Raw genomic sequence first — 15,106 nt, 5'->3', positions numbered from 1 at the left:
CTTGGGTGGGCTCGCAAAAGACCCTGAAGGACATTAGTGACGACAAGCACATCAGATTGCTAGGGACAGCCTCTTGGCTGCCCTACAAAAAAATGGGGGGGGGGGAGTGGTGAATTCAATGCTTGCATTATACGATTATCATCAGTTATAAGTCCTCCTGAGGAAAGATTTGATCAGAAAGCAGAGTACAAACCTTTTCAAAAATAAGTAAGCTACAGCTACAGGTTTAGTCCAGCATTTGTTTCCTGAACTCGAAAGAAAACCGAAAAGGATTTTGAAGAGAAACAACCGTTTTATCATTTAAAGTCAAAATGCCAACTGGGTTTTTCACCAGCCCCTCACTGCCACCTTGAGAGAGAGAACACAGTAGGTTATAAGACCCTCTAGACTCAGCCAAGACCTACTTCTGTCCTTCATACCACTGATTTCCTATTTGCTTAATTCCCAATTTTCTTTCCATAGATGCATTAATGCATATATGTATGTATATACGGAAAGAAAATTTGGGATTAAGCAAACAGAAATATACATACATTTTGTTTTGATGTGTTTCGTTGTATTTCTGTGCTGCTTTCCATTCAAATGAATCCCCAATCAGCTTGCAAACAATAAATAACAACGTAATACAACATTACAGGTCCAGAATTAGTCATATTGCATAATTAACCAATCAGTAAAACAATTACAATCCGTAAAACACTATTAACCAACCAGCAGCTAAGAAGAAGAGGAAGCCAAACATAGATAATGTAAGCGAGCAGTACTGCAAGAAAGGCCCACAGCTACATCACCTCAGTCAACAGCTGGCACCCCTAGTTGGTGTTGGTGTGTATGTGTTTTTCAAAACCCAAGTTTAGATAGCAAAGGCAAACATTTCAGTGGGAAGGAATTAAAAGTACACGTGCGTGAGAGTATAAGTGTGAAGAGCAAAATAGTTGGCAAAGGCCAAGTCATCCCTCATTTTGGAATGGTGATTAAGAACATACAGTCGGCTGACAGCAGGCCCAGCAGGCACCGAGCGAGACAAGCTGTTTTTCATCTTGCGCTGGGCACCGGCTTTGCAAGGAGGCTCTTGCGTAAAATGGAGCCCGTCCAGTTCTCAGCACTGACTCCAGCTCCTCACACTTGCACAGCATGGTAAAGTGCTAATTTCATGAAGGTGAAAATGAAAACGTCATATAATTGGAGAAGAGCTTGTGTGTGTGTGGAGAACTGGGATCAAAATAACAAGGGGGAAGTATAAACAAAAGTGGCCTTTCTTGATACAGAAGACACACAGAGATTAAGATAGGGTCAACTGCCATGTCCCCTACTTCCTTTTCAAGTGTAAAATCTGAACCAGTGACACATGACCTCTTCCCACCATTACCCTGGATCTGAAGAGCAGACATTTCAGTGCTGGCAAGAGTCAGGATGCTCTGGTTCAGAAAATAAAGAGGAAATGCCAGCTTGCCATATGCTTCTTAATAGGTGATGCCACTACCTTCTCCTCCTGTTCTTACTTCTCCTTCATTTCACAATATTCCCAACCAGCCCAAAGGTGAAAGGGAAGACCCTATCTGAACAATCAAAGGGAGGAGACGGGAACATTCCTGACCATTTCATATACAGTCAGAAAAACGTTTAAAATAGTTACAATGATAAAATCAAGCAAGTAATAATGTTCCAATCAGAACAAAAGATTGATAAATAAATACATTCTGTCAGTGGATGTGATGAAAACTCCTTTACTTGCTCTGTTAAGGATGTTGAACAGGCTTAAGTTGGCAGATGATGGACCTGACCAAAAAAAAGGTACCTTTCTCCAACTTTTTATAAGATCTGAATATCTGGGCCCAACACAGCTGTATGTGCATGCAGTGATGGGATTCTGCACACATAAAACAGTGCCTAACCTCAATTCAGGCAGGCCTCGAAGACGTGCTGACCAAAGCAGGTTATCAGTAATGTAGTAAGAAGGAGAGCAGGAAGGGCTGAATCAAGTCCCCTGTTCTTTCACTCATATTCTCCCCAGACAGGGGATCAGCATCCGTTACATGAGCACCAACACATAAGCAAACATTAATACGCATTTGGCCCCAAGTCAGAACTCCCCAATCTAGTGCCCTCCAGATGTCTTTGAACTACATCTCCCATCACCCATCACCATCAGCTATGTTGATTGGGGTTGATGGAAGTTGCAGTCCTATAACATCTTGAGAGCACCAGGTTGGGGAACGTTACATTACTACTGTTGTTGTTGTTTTTTAGTCGTTTAGTTGTGTCCGACTCTTCGTGACCCCATGGACCAGAGCATGCCAGGCACTCCTGTCTTCCACTGCCTCCCGCAGTTTGGTCAAACTCATGCTGGTAGCTTCGAGAATACTATCCAACCATCTCATCCTCTGTCGTCCCCTTCTCCTTGGGCCCCCCATCTTTCCCAACATCAGGGTCTTTTCCAGGGAGTCTTCTCTTTTCATGAGCTGGCCAAAGTATTGGAGTCTCAGCTTCAGGATCTGTCCTTCCAGTGAGCACTCAGGGCTGATTTCCTTAAGAATGGATAGGTTTGATCTTCTTGCAGTCCATGGGACTCTCAAGAGTCTCCTCCAGCACCGTAATTCAAAAGCATCAATTCTTCAGCAATCAGCCTTCTTGATGGTCCAGCTCTCACTTCCATACATCACTACTGGGAAAACCATAGCTTTAACCTTTTTAATGTTAGATTTTTAAAATTTGGAATAATTTATCCCAGCAAAAATGGGAGGGTGGCATCATCAGGTTGAAATCCCAAGCACTCCTACACCTCAGAGTAAGTCAAACAGAACACAGTGAGACTTACTTCAAAGTACACAGGCATAGGATTGCATTTTAAGTGTATTTTCCCCCTCCCTGGCAATATCGAAACACTGGATCAAAACACTACAAGCAGCACTAGAAAAATCCAAGGAGGCTCGCCTCTCAAACTCACTTTCAGTCTAGTAGCTTCCCATCATGCTTCCATAGTCTTCATGACACATTTAATTATAGGATTCTTCCCACAATCACACTGGCTGTTCCTTGCAAATTCTGCTTCCTGCAAACCCCAAACAAAAGGTCCACACTGGGAAGCTTTAGGCATAAGATTTACAATCAAAGGGAATGTGATCCTGCTTCTGGTGCTGAAGCACATGGTTACAGGATTTGACAGTAGTGGAATCAGTGGACATAATGCAGTCATTCAGATGATGGAAAGAAATTTGATTGCTTGCGGTCTGGCAGCGCTCCAACAGAAGAAATGGTACAAAGACGAAGAACTGGAATTTAACAAGGCAATGTTTTTTAACGGCAGGAGTGGCACACTAATTTGTATCCTCTTTCCACTCTTGCCATTTATTTTCACAATGTTCGGCCAATATTTTATTTCTTTTAGGTGAAGGATGCAGTGCACCCAACTAAGTATTCTAAGAAATAATATTACCACAATCTTCCTCAAAGCTTCTAAATTTACTTCCAGTGCTATCAAGAGTGAAACACTGACCTTTATCATTGGCCACAGAATCAAAGAATTGTATAGTTGGAAGGGATCCTGAGGATCATCGTGTCCAACCCCCTGCAATGCAGGGATATGCAGCTGTTCCATACAAGGATTGAACCTGCAACCTTGGTGTTATCAGTTATTAGCTCTAACCAACCACTTAAGCTCTTGCTTGATACACTGAGCCTTATATGTATAGGTGCTGCAATGCTCCTGGTGAGCAACAGGCAAGCCCACGCTTCCTTGCAGGACTGTGGCAGGAACAGTTCCATGCATCAAACGGGAATGCAATCTAACCTGTTCCAAAATATGTGAATGAATGGAAAACCACTGCATGCATGTTTCACGTACATTGGAATAAAGGTCAAGTTTGCACGCAACATGTTAATTACTTTTCAAGTGATACGTCTAGTCATGGATTATACCTAGGGGAACTAGAATGAGCTCACTACTGGCAACTGTGTTTTTATTTTCTTTTATGCTAATGAGAAAATTGAAAAGGTTTTTGCAAGTAACATGCAGGAAGAAGGAAGGCTGTTTCAGGCTAATGAGAAGAATATGAGAACTTCCAGACTTTGAGCCTAAAAAAGTTTTTTTTAATGCATTTATTTATTTTATTGCATTTATATCCCACCTTTTTCTCCAAGAAACTCAATGTGGCGCACCCGGTTCTCCCCCTCCTCATTTCATCCCTACAACAACTGAGAGGCAGTGACTGGCTGAGAGTCATGGCTGAGTGGAGATTTGAATACTTGGTCTAGTCAGACACCCTAAAAACTCAACATCATCCTGATTCTGAAAGAAGCCGTATCACTTGCTGTCATTGGAACCATTTGAAAATTAAACATTCTCCCACTCTTGTCCATCTCAGATGAAGGGTAGGCAAATCATCAGATTTTGCAATGAGCCTGTGCCGCTGCTTCCCACTCCATCAGTTCAGACCTAGGGGAGGAGAGCTAGGGCTTGTCTCTGTGGCTGAGTTGGGCTTCGGGGCATTTGGAAAGCCTGCCAAGATCAGTGTGTTCTCATAAGCAAGACTTAACAATCTCCTTACAGTGATGCATAGGAGGAATTTGGCAAAATATCAGCTCCAAGAGGTCTAAGGAAGCAGCTGAATTGCCACACAAAAGGGTCAGAGAATGAAGATCTTGTTCAGATCCTATAAAGTGCGGAAGACACAACATATAAAAGAGTGACTAAAAACTAGACTCACTTTATTTGACATGTTTTTGAGAGGTACCTCGTTTTTTAATGATCAAACTTCCACACAGTTGTACAGGAAGCAACTAAATTCACTGAGCAAATCTGATAATTTCACTTAGTTTCCTTACATTACAGAAAAAGTAATGGAGCTAATCATTAGCTTCGAGATGATCAACTGAGATTTAATGATAAGGGACAGACTTAACAAATGCTCTGAGTTCCTCCATTAATGCAGACTTCTAAATCATGGTAAGCAGAATCATGACCCAAGGATCAACTTCCTGACTTCTTGACAAGTGATGAGAAAAACATTGCTCAAACGGTATCCTGTAGCATTTCGTAGTCAGCCATGAATGGATGTATACTAACAAATCTCCACAAAAAACAAATGCACTAAAACAGTGCTTCGTACCTGGAGTATGTGCAGCAAATTAGCTGGGCCAATTTAATTTGCATAATTTATTCTCCTTGTGCTAATCCCAAGAAGGGACATGGATCAATGAGAAGCATTGAAGCCTTGGTCCTCCAACCATTCAGCTGTCACTCCAGCTCTGTTCATGCATTCAAAAGAATGTGTGGGAGGGGCATGAACTCTGTAGGAGGAGTGGAGGCGCAAGAATCAGGCCCAATCTCAGTCTTCTGACCTCCATCCATGTTGATCTGGACAGTTTGAAGGAGACTCCTAACCTTGAGCTATCAGGGTAGCTGATCACAATCTAAGCATGCTCAACTGAATGTGCTCACAACCCCCCTTCAGACATTCCAGTTTCAAAATGAGAAGAGACATGGAGCACGCCTGATGTGTGCAGGAACATTGAGGGTGGGGGGGAGCATGAACACCTGTTCCCCTCACACACTTCTCCCCCTTTTTTGGAACACATGGCAAAGATTTTGACTTCTGAAGATTCCCACATGCACTACCCACATGCAAGATTTGTCTTCCCAGCCATACTGCCTCAAAACTCTCAGAAGGAAAAAAAATGAAAATGAGAATCTCAATACACTGTACTCAATACCCAATGGTGTGACCACATGCCTCAGTTTCCTAAAAAGAGCTGCACATCACATCCTTTCCACTAAAACAATAGCACATTGCTACATATTTCAGCCCCAAATATATCCTGTGTCTTGTTGGCAGAGGTATTCTGGGCAACCTTGGAAGGAAAACTTTTAAAAATATTTCCATATGTTGAAGGGAATTATGAACTTTTCACAACTTAATGCATCCTCAGTATCTGAAATACCTAAAAGCCCAAGGATGAACTACACAGAAAAACAACAACCGCCCACTGATATTTCCTATGCATTGATCAAATATGACTGTTTCAGAGCAGTTCCATGCAGAAAGTTAATATTGCATGCTTATTAAAAAAAATGTTTTGCTAAAAAAGTACAGATTCCAAAAGGAAAAATTCACATGAGAAATTCTATATTAATATGTGGTGTACAATTACTTTGAAAACAACTTCTTGTCTAAGAGAGCTATACAAAAGAGTAGCTTCAGTCAGTGATGCAGTCAGCAGTATCTAACTAAGCATTTCCACTAGTGAAGGTACTATGGGGCATACAGTGAACTCTCATACAACTCCTAAATTTTCTATGGAGGGTTGGAGGGAAACCCAGAACTCAGGGGATGCAGCACAGGGAGAGGAAGTTCTGTTGCACTGTCTAAAGTGCTTGCACTAGCAGAACTGTTTAGTCGAATACTGCCCATTAGGTTGTTCATAGCAAAAACTCCAAAATGCACTGAACACAGCACTCTGTATTCATCTTCTCTATTATACGTACAGCTCCTGCCTTTTAATTACTTGGTGATTGGAGTAACTTCCGTTTTATGTTATTATTTTCAGGTGCAGCGACATCAGCTTCATTTAATTCATATTGTACCCTACAGCAAAGCTAAATCTCAATTTCACATTTGTTTTAAACGTTTTGAACTAGAAGCAATGAGTTAATTGTTTCTTATTTTAGATGTCCAGCTGCATTCTGCAGAAATGACTAAGCCTGCGGTCCTAATATTTACTTGGAAATGAATTTCACTGAAATTAATGGGACGTGTTCAGGGTCTTTGCCATGCCATACAGCAGGATGAACCTTAAGCCCTTTTCTCCCCCACCGCAGTAAATGGTATCCTCTTATTAAATGACAATATTTGTACAGCATTAAATCCTAGTAACAAAAGATTTATGCACAGACCAACATAAGGGAATGTGTTACTGGCTATTTTGCATAATAATCAGAACCGCAACCATTTAAAGCTGTTCCGATTGTTCCTGAACTTCAGCCCACTGAGGATAATACAGTTTCTCAGCAACAATAAGTCACATTCCAACTGCAAAGCCAATTCCATCATGCCAACCTGTCATTCTAAAAAAGAGCTGCAGTGGCCTGTTGAGAATTCACATGCTGGAAAAAAAGGAGCTGATTGTGAAACCAAACAGTAACAAGGAGTCCTGGAAAGGAAATGTGTAACTTCATGGAAAAGCCACAGATGATTGACAGTTTGACAAATGTTGTAACAACTGTGATTCCTTAGTGGATGTCTTAAGAGCTATTTCCGATGTTGCATGCATACTTGTACATTGGGCATACCTGTGGCACCCCCAAAAACATATGTGTTCTTGAAAAAAAGTTGAACTTTTGTATGTGCCATGGGGAATCTGGGTTCCGTATTGATGTGTAGACAAAATATATGCAGTTAAAAAGAACAACAACGTGTTATAGGGGAAACAGCAAGTATACAAGGCATACAGGTATGCTCTCGCTCAGCTATTTGCAACGTGAAAAGCAGTGCTTTATGTGCCCACGTATTTAGATTGCTTAATTGACAGGTTATTGCATGGATCTGTATCTCCCCTACAAAACAAGATAATCCAATCTACACTCCTGCAGATTAAAATTTGCAACTTTTAAGGAGCATCTCGTTAAATAGACTTGAGCAACGTTTTCCACAGCAATTACCGAGTAGAAACAATAGAAGGAAGGCTGCAGAATGTTACAAAAAGCCCTGAAATTGTATTAAGTTGTGGCAAAGATCTCTGAAGAAACCAGTCAGTCAACTTGTGAAATAATGAATGCCATTTTTAAGTGTTTAAGAGTGTGTGTGTGTGTGTGTGTGCGCACACACAAACATGTAACCCAAAGAACCTGAAATTAAAGAGCACCCAACTGTTGCAATTTGTAAATGGAGCATAAAATGTCCTTTAAATATAGAAACTAATGAATTACCATTCCACTTGTATCTCACAGATAAACACAAACATGTGAGTTGACTACATAATTGATAAAGAACTGATAAATGTGAAAACATTGACTGAAGGCAGATGATCAAAAGAGAAGAAGACCAAAAAGTTCTGCTTCCAAGGGTATAAACGTACCTGCAAACAGAACATTGCCTCTGCGGCTGGAGAGCTGTAAACATTACAATCACCGAATAGTTGCGAGGCGGGGCCTTCACAAATCTTCTGAATTTGTCTCCATTCATGCGGATGACTGAGCGCCTTGAACTCCATTCCATAAGTTGTTCCACCTTTTCAGCTAAAAGGTTCTGAAATCAAGAACAAGCAGAATGGTTGGTGCTGCATTTTAAAACACAGCACGTCCCAGGAGGTAGCCCCAGTTCAGATAGTCTCTGTTTAATGGACTATCAAGTTAATAGAAACTTTCTCGTCTTATAGATCTTACTGGCAAGCTGCTGGACTATCGTTGTGGGAATGCCAGGGTTGGAAAAGGATATTATAGCAATATAGGCCTACAAAGCTTTTCTGAGCAAGTAATCTTTTCAGGCACACAGAGGCTCCCATTCACAAAAATGTGTATTAAAAGGCTACCAAATATGCATAAAAATAAAAATAATATCTTAAGGGTTCCTTTATGTACTACAGAAATGGTACATATACAGTGGTACCTCAGGTTACATACGCTTCAGGTTACACACTCCACTAACCCAGAAATAGTGCTTCAGGTTAAGAACTTTGCTTCAGGATAAGAACAGAAATTAGGCTCCGGCGGTGTGGCGGCAGCAGGAGGCCCCATTTGCTAAAGTGGTGCTTCAGGTTAAGAACAGTTTCAGGTTAAGAATGGACCTCTGGAACGAATTAAGTACTTAACCCGAGGTACCACTGTACACTGTTAGAAACTCAGATATATAAGCTAGGCACCAAATGGTTCCTTAAACCAGGGTTACAATCGCCAAAATGGAATGTCTAGTTGCCATTTTCAGGTTAGATGGCTCAAAAGTCATATTTTTCAATACAACCTTTTGGTTCCTAAAACTGTGCAGATTAAATACCGCAGATAGCATTTTACAGGATGTGTTGTTAGTGTGTGAAAACAGGCAAGACCCAAGGATCCCCAGCCATGCACCTCCAGATGTTGGAAATAACAGGTGCCATCCTAGCACTCGGGCATCTTCACTTGGTCACAAGTGGCTGACAGCCACATACAAAATGTGCCTGGCAAATTTTGAATGCTGTGCGCACAGTGCCAATTTTGTAACATGCAAATACAGGAAAAATCAGGGCCATGAGGCCCCACTACACAACCAGGGGCAGACTCTGCCCTCTTTCAGTCAAGCATCGCATCACTTTCCCAACAAACATTTAATGGTTACTGGCACAACTTGAATGCAGTAAATAAATCTCTCATTAAATACACAAGGACAAAACTAGATATAAGGCAGCTGGGGCTCTGGCAGTAGGGCCAAGGCATCTTATTCCCTGCAAGCAGCAGGAATCGCTGGCCTAATTTTAACAGCTCTGCAGTGCCACTTCTGCAGGGTGGACAGCAATGTGGCAGGAGAAATCAAGTGACTGAAAGAACCAATAGGGTCCCATGGGGACTGTAAAGCCAACAACGCTGGCCTAGCTCCACAATATGCATAACTTGTCCCTTGGGAGCAGACTGAGCTGCTTCACCATCTGCCCAACTACTACCCACTACTTTGCGTGCTCAGCCTCTGGAACCCTTCACAGGCTTCCAGGCCAGCAATGCGGACGAGAGACAAGCTTCAGAACTGGAACTGTGGACCAAGACCACAAATCATGATTGGCAACTGTCAAATTAAAAAAGGGAAATGTCACAACAGATATGCAATAATGACCTTGTGATCATAATGTAGCAATTCACAGAAGAAAATTCCACAAATTTCAGGACTAAGGACATTATCCCTTCAGCTGTCCAGTAATAATTGAAACTGCTGAGTAGAAGCATTATGTTAGATCCTTACCATTACTTATCAAAACTAGACTCTGAAATGATAGGCTATTGCTTACCACCAGACTCTAAGAAGTGCTCCCCCTCTCTATGGCTTCAGATAGCCCCGAACCCAAGTCTCGCAGCACTGGTATAGGCTTCTTGTGGGTGAATGGGGAGTGGGCAGGAAAAGGGTCAAATGTATTTTTTCCTTACCAAACTGCTGCAGGACTTTCCCTCCTGCACTGGAGGGCTACTGACCCTAAACTTGATGGGCTGAGAGAATGCAGTTCTGGAGAAGAAAAGGCATCCCCCAACTCAAATTCTCTGCTTCCAGGATACTTACTACAAGTTTTTAGGGGCTTAAGCAGGTTAATTCCTTTTCCATTTTCCTGTCGGTGTGTTTTCAACTCACATATTAACACTGCGCCTCACAGTTCCCAACCATAGATTTGATTGTAACACATACACAGTTTGCATGACTTTTGATTTCACTGAACTCTTTCTCTCTATATGCTTAACTGCCATAAACAATCTGAAAGCTCACAGGTCCCTTCCATTCAGTTCTGTTTTTTGTTTTTTTAAATTAAATGTTAGAGTTATTTTCTTTTAATTCACAAATATATGCCCTTCTGCATACCTACAATGTCCCCCGAATACAGTGGTACCTCAGGTTACATACACTTCAGGTTACAGACTCCACTAACCCAGAAACAGGTTAAGAACTTTGCTTCAGGATGAGAACAGAAATCGTGCAGCGGCAGCAGGAGGCCCCATTAGCTAAAGTGGTGCTTCAGGTTAAGAACAGTTTCAGGTTAAGAACGGACCTCCGGAACGAATTAAGTACTTCACCCGAGGTACCACTGTATGTAGAATCCACTACCCTAATTTTGGAGGAACAAGTTTCACTTCCAAACTGATCCGCACTCAGCCATCTGAGTACACTCTTATAGGGAATTATTCTAATTTCAGTAACAGCCACGTAATAGCACCACCATTTTTTCTTAAAACTTAGATTCACAATTAAGTTTTAGTAAGAGGCTGAGAGGAAGAGATTTTCTGAAGGCAGAAGATGAGTTTGATAGTAACACACAAGGCACATTACCCAATCTTTCTCCCATCCAGAGCGATGAACAATTGACCTCTGCCATTCACAGGTGACAAATTGAGGGTAGATATTTCAGGAGCGGGTGGCTTGCAATTGCATCAGGGAGTCCTTATGGTTTTTTCCTTGCACTTTTCCTTCTCCCCCTCCCCACTATTTTAAAGCACCTATTACAAGCACTACCTCCATTCTTCCTTCCTAGACTGACCATGGGAAGGAAGAACAGCTGGCGGTGAGCAGAGGTCTGTTGTTGCTACCAAAACCACCAGCAGTTTCAAAAGGGTCTGGTTTTTTAAAAAACTTAAAAGCCCCTTCTCCTAATCATTTCATCACTCTCCTTTTGTTTCACTTCAGTAATTCAACTGAAATGCCCCCCTCCCAGACCACAACCAAGCCTCCAAAATGAAATGAGATCGGTATTGCCCTCTATTAAGCAGACAAAGCTCCTATCTGCCAGTGGATTATACTTGTGAACCAAGGAAAAGAACACTGTCCGATTACATAGTGACTGCACACACTATGCCTCTCTCTGCTGTAAGGTTGGGAGACAATACACAGATGACAATAAAACTGCCCGTTTCTGGAAGCTTTCTGCTTTTGAATACAAAGTACTCCAGGCTAGAGAGAGAGCACTCTCAGCAAATGAGCCTATTCTATGAGGAAGAGGGAAGCACCCAGGACAAATTCAGTTAGGCCAGCCATGTCAGTTAGGCAACTGTCTTAGTTTGGCGGCAGGGCTGGGAGCCTAGTGCAGACGACTCTCCATTGCCTGCTTTTTTTGCCTAACCAATTCCAAGCTCCAAATCCAAGAAACTCAACAAGACCAACAAGGATGCAGGTAGAATACCAGCAGGGGGTGGGAACTCTGTATTGTGCACAATATCCCACGAATGACTCTCTGCCCCCTGGACAGAGGTTGTGGCTGCGTGCTCAGTACAATAAGCTCCTGACCCTCAAGGAACAACTCTGTCCCCTCAAGGCAGCTGAGAAAGTTAGAGGGATTGGTAAATGAAGCGTTGATAAATGGGACAGTGGTAACTTATTCCTAGGGTGCCAGTTCCTCTGCTTGGGGAAGGAGAGTATAACTCTGAGGAACAGGAAAATGGTCTTCAGGAAAACTTGGGTCTTCAGTTGTTTTTGGACTACAACTCCCATCATCCCTAGCTAGCAGGACCAGTGGTTAGGGATGATGGGAATTGTAGTCCAAAAAACAACTTGAGACCCAAGAGAAACCCTGCTGTAGAAGGAACCCATTTCTTGGGAGGCAAACAACTATTCCCTCACATCAAGGATACTTCTCCAAGGAGTGGGGATCTCCTAGAAGTGGGTGACTTGTTCATTAGAGATATAGTTAGGTTTGTGATGGGTATGCTGAATGCATGGCAATTTGCCTGCATTGTACAAAGGCTGCAAATGTCAGGTTGTACCCACATGGTTTGTTGGACAGTGGTCCAACACAGTCACACTGGACTTCAAAAGAGAAAATGTCTAAAAAATGATGGATCTGGTGAAAAGGAAAATTGAAAGGCAAAGCAAAGAGGGTCAAATCTCCCAAGAACAGTTGGGGGTTATTCAAAATCACAATAATAGAAGCTCAACTAGAATCTATACTGCAGATCAGAAAAAGTATGAGCGGTGCCAATATGATGTCAATGTGGTTAATGAGCAGTCAAGAAACTATTAGAGGTTACACGGCTTCCTTCAGAAAATGGAAGTCTTGTCCAAATGAGCGGAGCAAAACGGAACACAAATTCTGGCAAAAGAAATGCAAGCTGGCAATAAGGATGCTAAAAAAAAATTTGAGGAGCACATTGCTAAACAAACAAACAAACAAAACCACCCACAAAGACCAACAAAAGAATATGTAAAGACATTAGTAGCAGGAGACCAGCTAGGGAGGCAATAGAACCTTGGGATGGCAAGAGAGTCAAATTTGTGCCAAAGGAGGAAAAGGAGATTGTAGAGAAGCTGCATCAATTCTTTGCATCTATCTTTACAGAAGATACAAGTCAAATCCCTGTGCCTGTACTAACTTTTCCAGGAAGGGAGTCAGAGGCCAACAGTAGCGACGAGTTGATGTTCTAAGCCAGGGGTAGGCAACCTAAGGCCCGTGGGCCGGATGCGGCCCAATCGCCTTCTCAAGCCGGCCCATGGACAGTCTGGCAATCAGTGTGTTTTTACATGAGTAGAATGTGTCCTTTTATTTAAAATGCATCTCTGGGTTATTTGTGGGGCATAGGAATTCGTTCATTTTTTCCCCAAAATATAGTCTGGCCCACCACATGGTCTGAGGGATGGTGGACCAGCCCACGGCTGAAAAAGGTTGCTGATCAAAGCCTAACAAAAATGTTAAGTAGTCACTATGATCGACTTAGGAAGGACTGGAAAGGGATCCAGGGAGAAACTATGAAATTACACTGGCTAGTTTAATGCCTTTTCTGAGAAAACTGGTGGAAAGTATTTGTTAAAGATAGAATTACAAAGCATATAATAGAATAGGCAGGGTATGTGTTTGCTTTTATACATTTTAAGCTGTTCTAAACGTACTTGAATTTTTTTAGATGGCTTTTCATAGTTTCTGCATATTTTAAGTATGTTTTGAATTGATTTTAAATTATACTGTTATAACGTTTTGAGGGTTGCTTGGGGAGGAAGGTCAGGAAACAAATTTAATAAAGAAATAATGCAGATGGTATCTCCTGTGTCATTTTTCAAACAAAAGCTGATCCAGAGATGCAGCCTTCAAACCATACCCTTGGTTTGACTCGGAGACTCGGGATTTAAGTCAAAGAAGAAAAACACCCCCCAAAACCATTGTTTAAAGGACTTTATGGGTCTGGGGCACCAATTTCCTTGCCTCAGTAAATGTGGTCCTATGTTAATACACTGCAAAACTTGAGGTTTAGACTGAAGAGGATTAACAGAGCCAGGAGTACTCCTGGTGACTTAATAGTCCCTTGTCAGTGAGGCTGGGTACATCCTTTGTTCGGGACACAACAGGCAAATAGGTACATAACCCAAGATGATAGGAGATAGTTGGAAAAGATGACTCACCCTTGCTCCCCACTGTAGCCAGGGAGAACAAACAAACTAGCTGAGTAGTAACCAATAGAAGCATTTTTCAGGAGAAAAACAGAAAATGAAGCAGAGGGCTAGGCTCTGAAAAAGTATCAGTGCGGGGTGGGGTGCTTTTCTCTGGAGATCTGAAACAGGGCCGTTGCTTTAGCTGTCTGCTGGAGTGTAACACTATGTCTCCACATACTCTCAACCAGTGCTATTTTTCTAGAATAATAGGTGCCAGAACTCCCCATGAACGCCTCCTTTGTTCTCTTATAATGGCAATGGCACCCACCTAGGAGGTGCCAGAACTGTGTTCCCATGAGTTTCTGCTCTCAACTTTTACATTTATAGATCAACTCAAATATTACACAAAAGGCTGTAAGATGCAAGTAAAATCTTCCAAAGGAATCCGAACCAAGACTAAGCGCTGTTACCCTGGTGTTATCAAGATGCTTTGCTTTACTGCCATTTCAAGTGTACCCAAGTGCCTTGACCACCAGTGAAGCCTAGTGAAGCAGGAGAACACAAGCTTGCTCCATCTTCCATGTGATTTTAGATATTTGAAGATGGCTATAATATCCACTGGTGGAGGAACGGAGTGTGGAGGGAGTGGACCACCCCCGGCACCACTATTCTGGTAGGGTGCCATCGCAGTGGGGCCCCCGGACACGTGTCACGCACCCGCGTATGCACCAGGTGTCATGCCCCACAGGCGGCGCGCCACGCCCCCAGAACGCACGCCACGCCCCAGGAGGGCACCAGCCACGCCCCTGCCTGCTCTCCACCTCCAGTAGTGGAGCATGCAGCTTCACTACTGATCATCTCTCCTCTCAGTCTCCTCTTTACCAGACTAAACGTATCCAGTTCTCACAACTGTTCTAAGGCTTGATTTCCAGACCCTTGATCATCTTGGTCACCTCCTCTGCACATGTTCCAGCTTGTTAATATCCTTCTTAAATTGTGGTGCCTAGAACTGGACAAAGTGCTTGAGGTGGGGTCTGATCAAGGCAGAATAGAGCTGTAGTATTATTTCTCTTGATGAGGGCACTGAG

The 15,106-nt window shown here is 42.5% G+C and overlaps 1 protein-coding gene across 1 annotated transcript in view; it reads right to left on the bottom strand.

Moving 5' to 3' along the window:
- TUSC3 (tumor suppressor candidate 3) overlaps nt 1-15,106 on the bottom strand; it is a 123,918-nt gene that overhangs the window by 77,745 nt on the left and 31,067 nt on the right. The window contains exon 2 of the mRNA XM_081924600.1: nt 8,074-8,243. Coding sequence (XP_081780726.1) covers nt 8,074-8,243 — 170 coding nt within the window. The remainder of the gene's footprint in view (nt 1-8,073; nt 8,244-15,106) is intronic.

The sequence above is a fragment of the Podarcis melisellensis genome (assembly GCF_964234715.1).
Source record: "Podarcis melisellensis genome assembly, chromosome: 9".
In the NCBI taxonomy this organism is placed as follows: domain Eukaryota; kingdom Metazoa; phylum Chordata; class Lepidosauria; order Squamata; family Lacertidae; genus Podarcis; species Podarcis melisellensis.
Note: the sequence above shows the minus strand (reverse complement) of the source record. Positions and strands in the feature narration are given on the sequence as shown.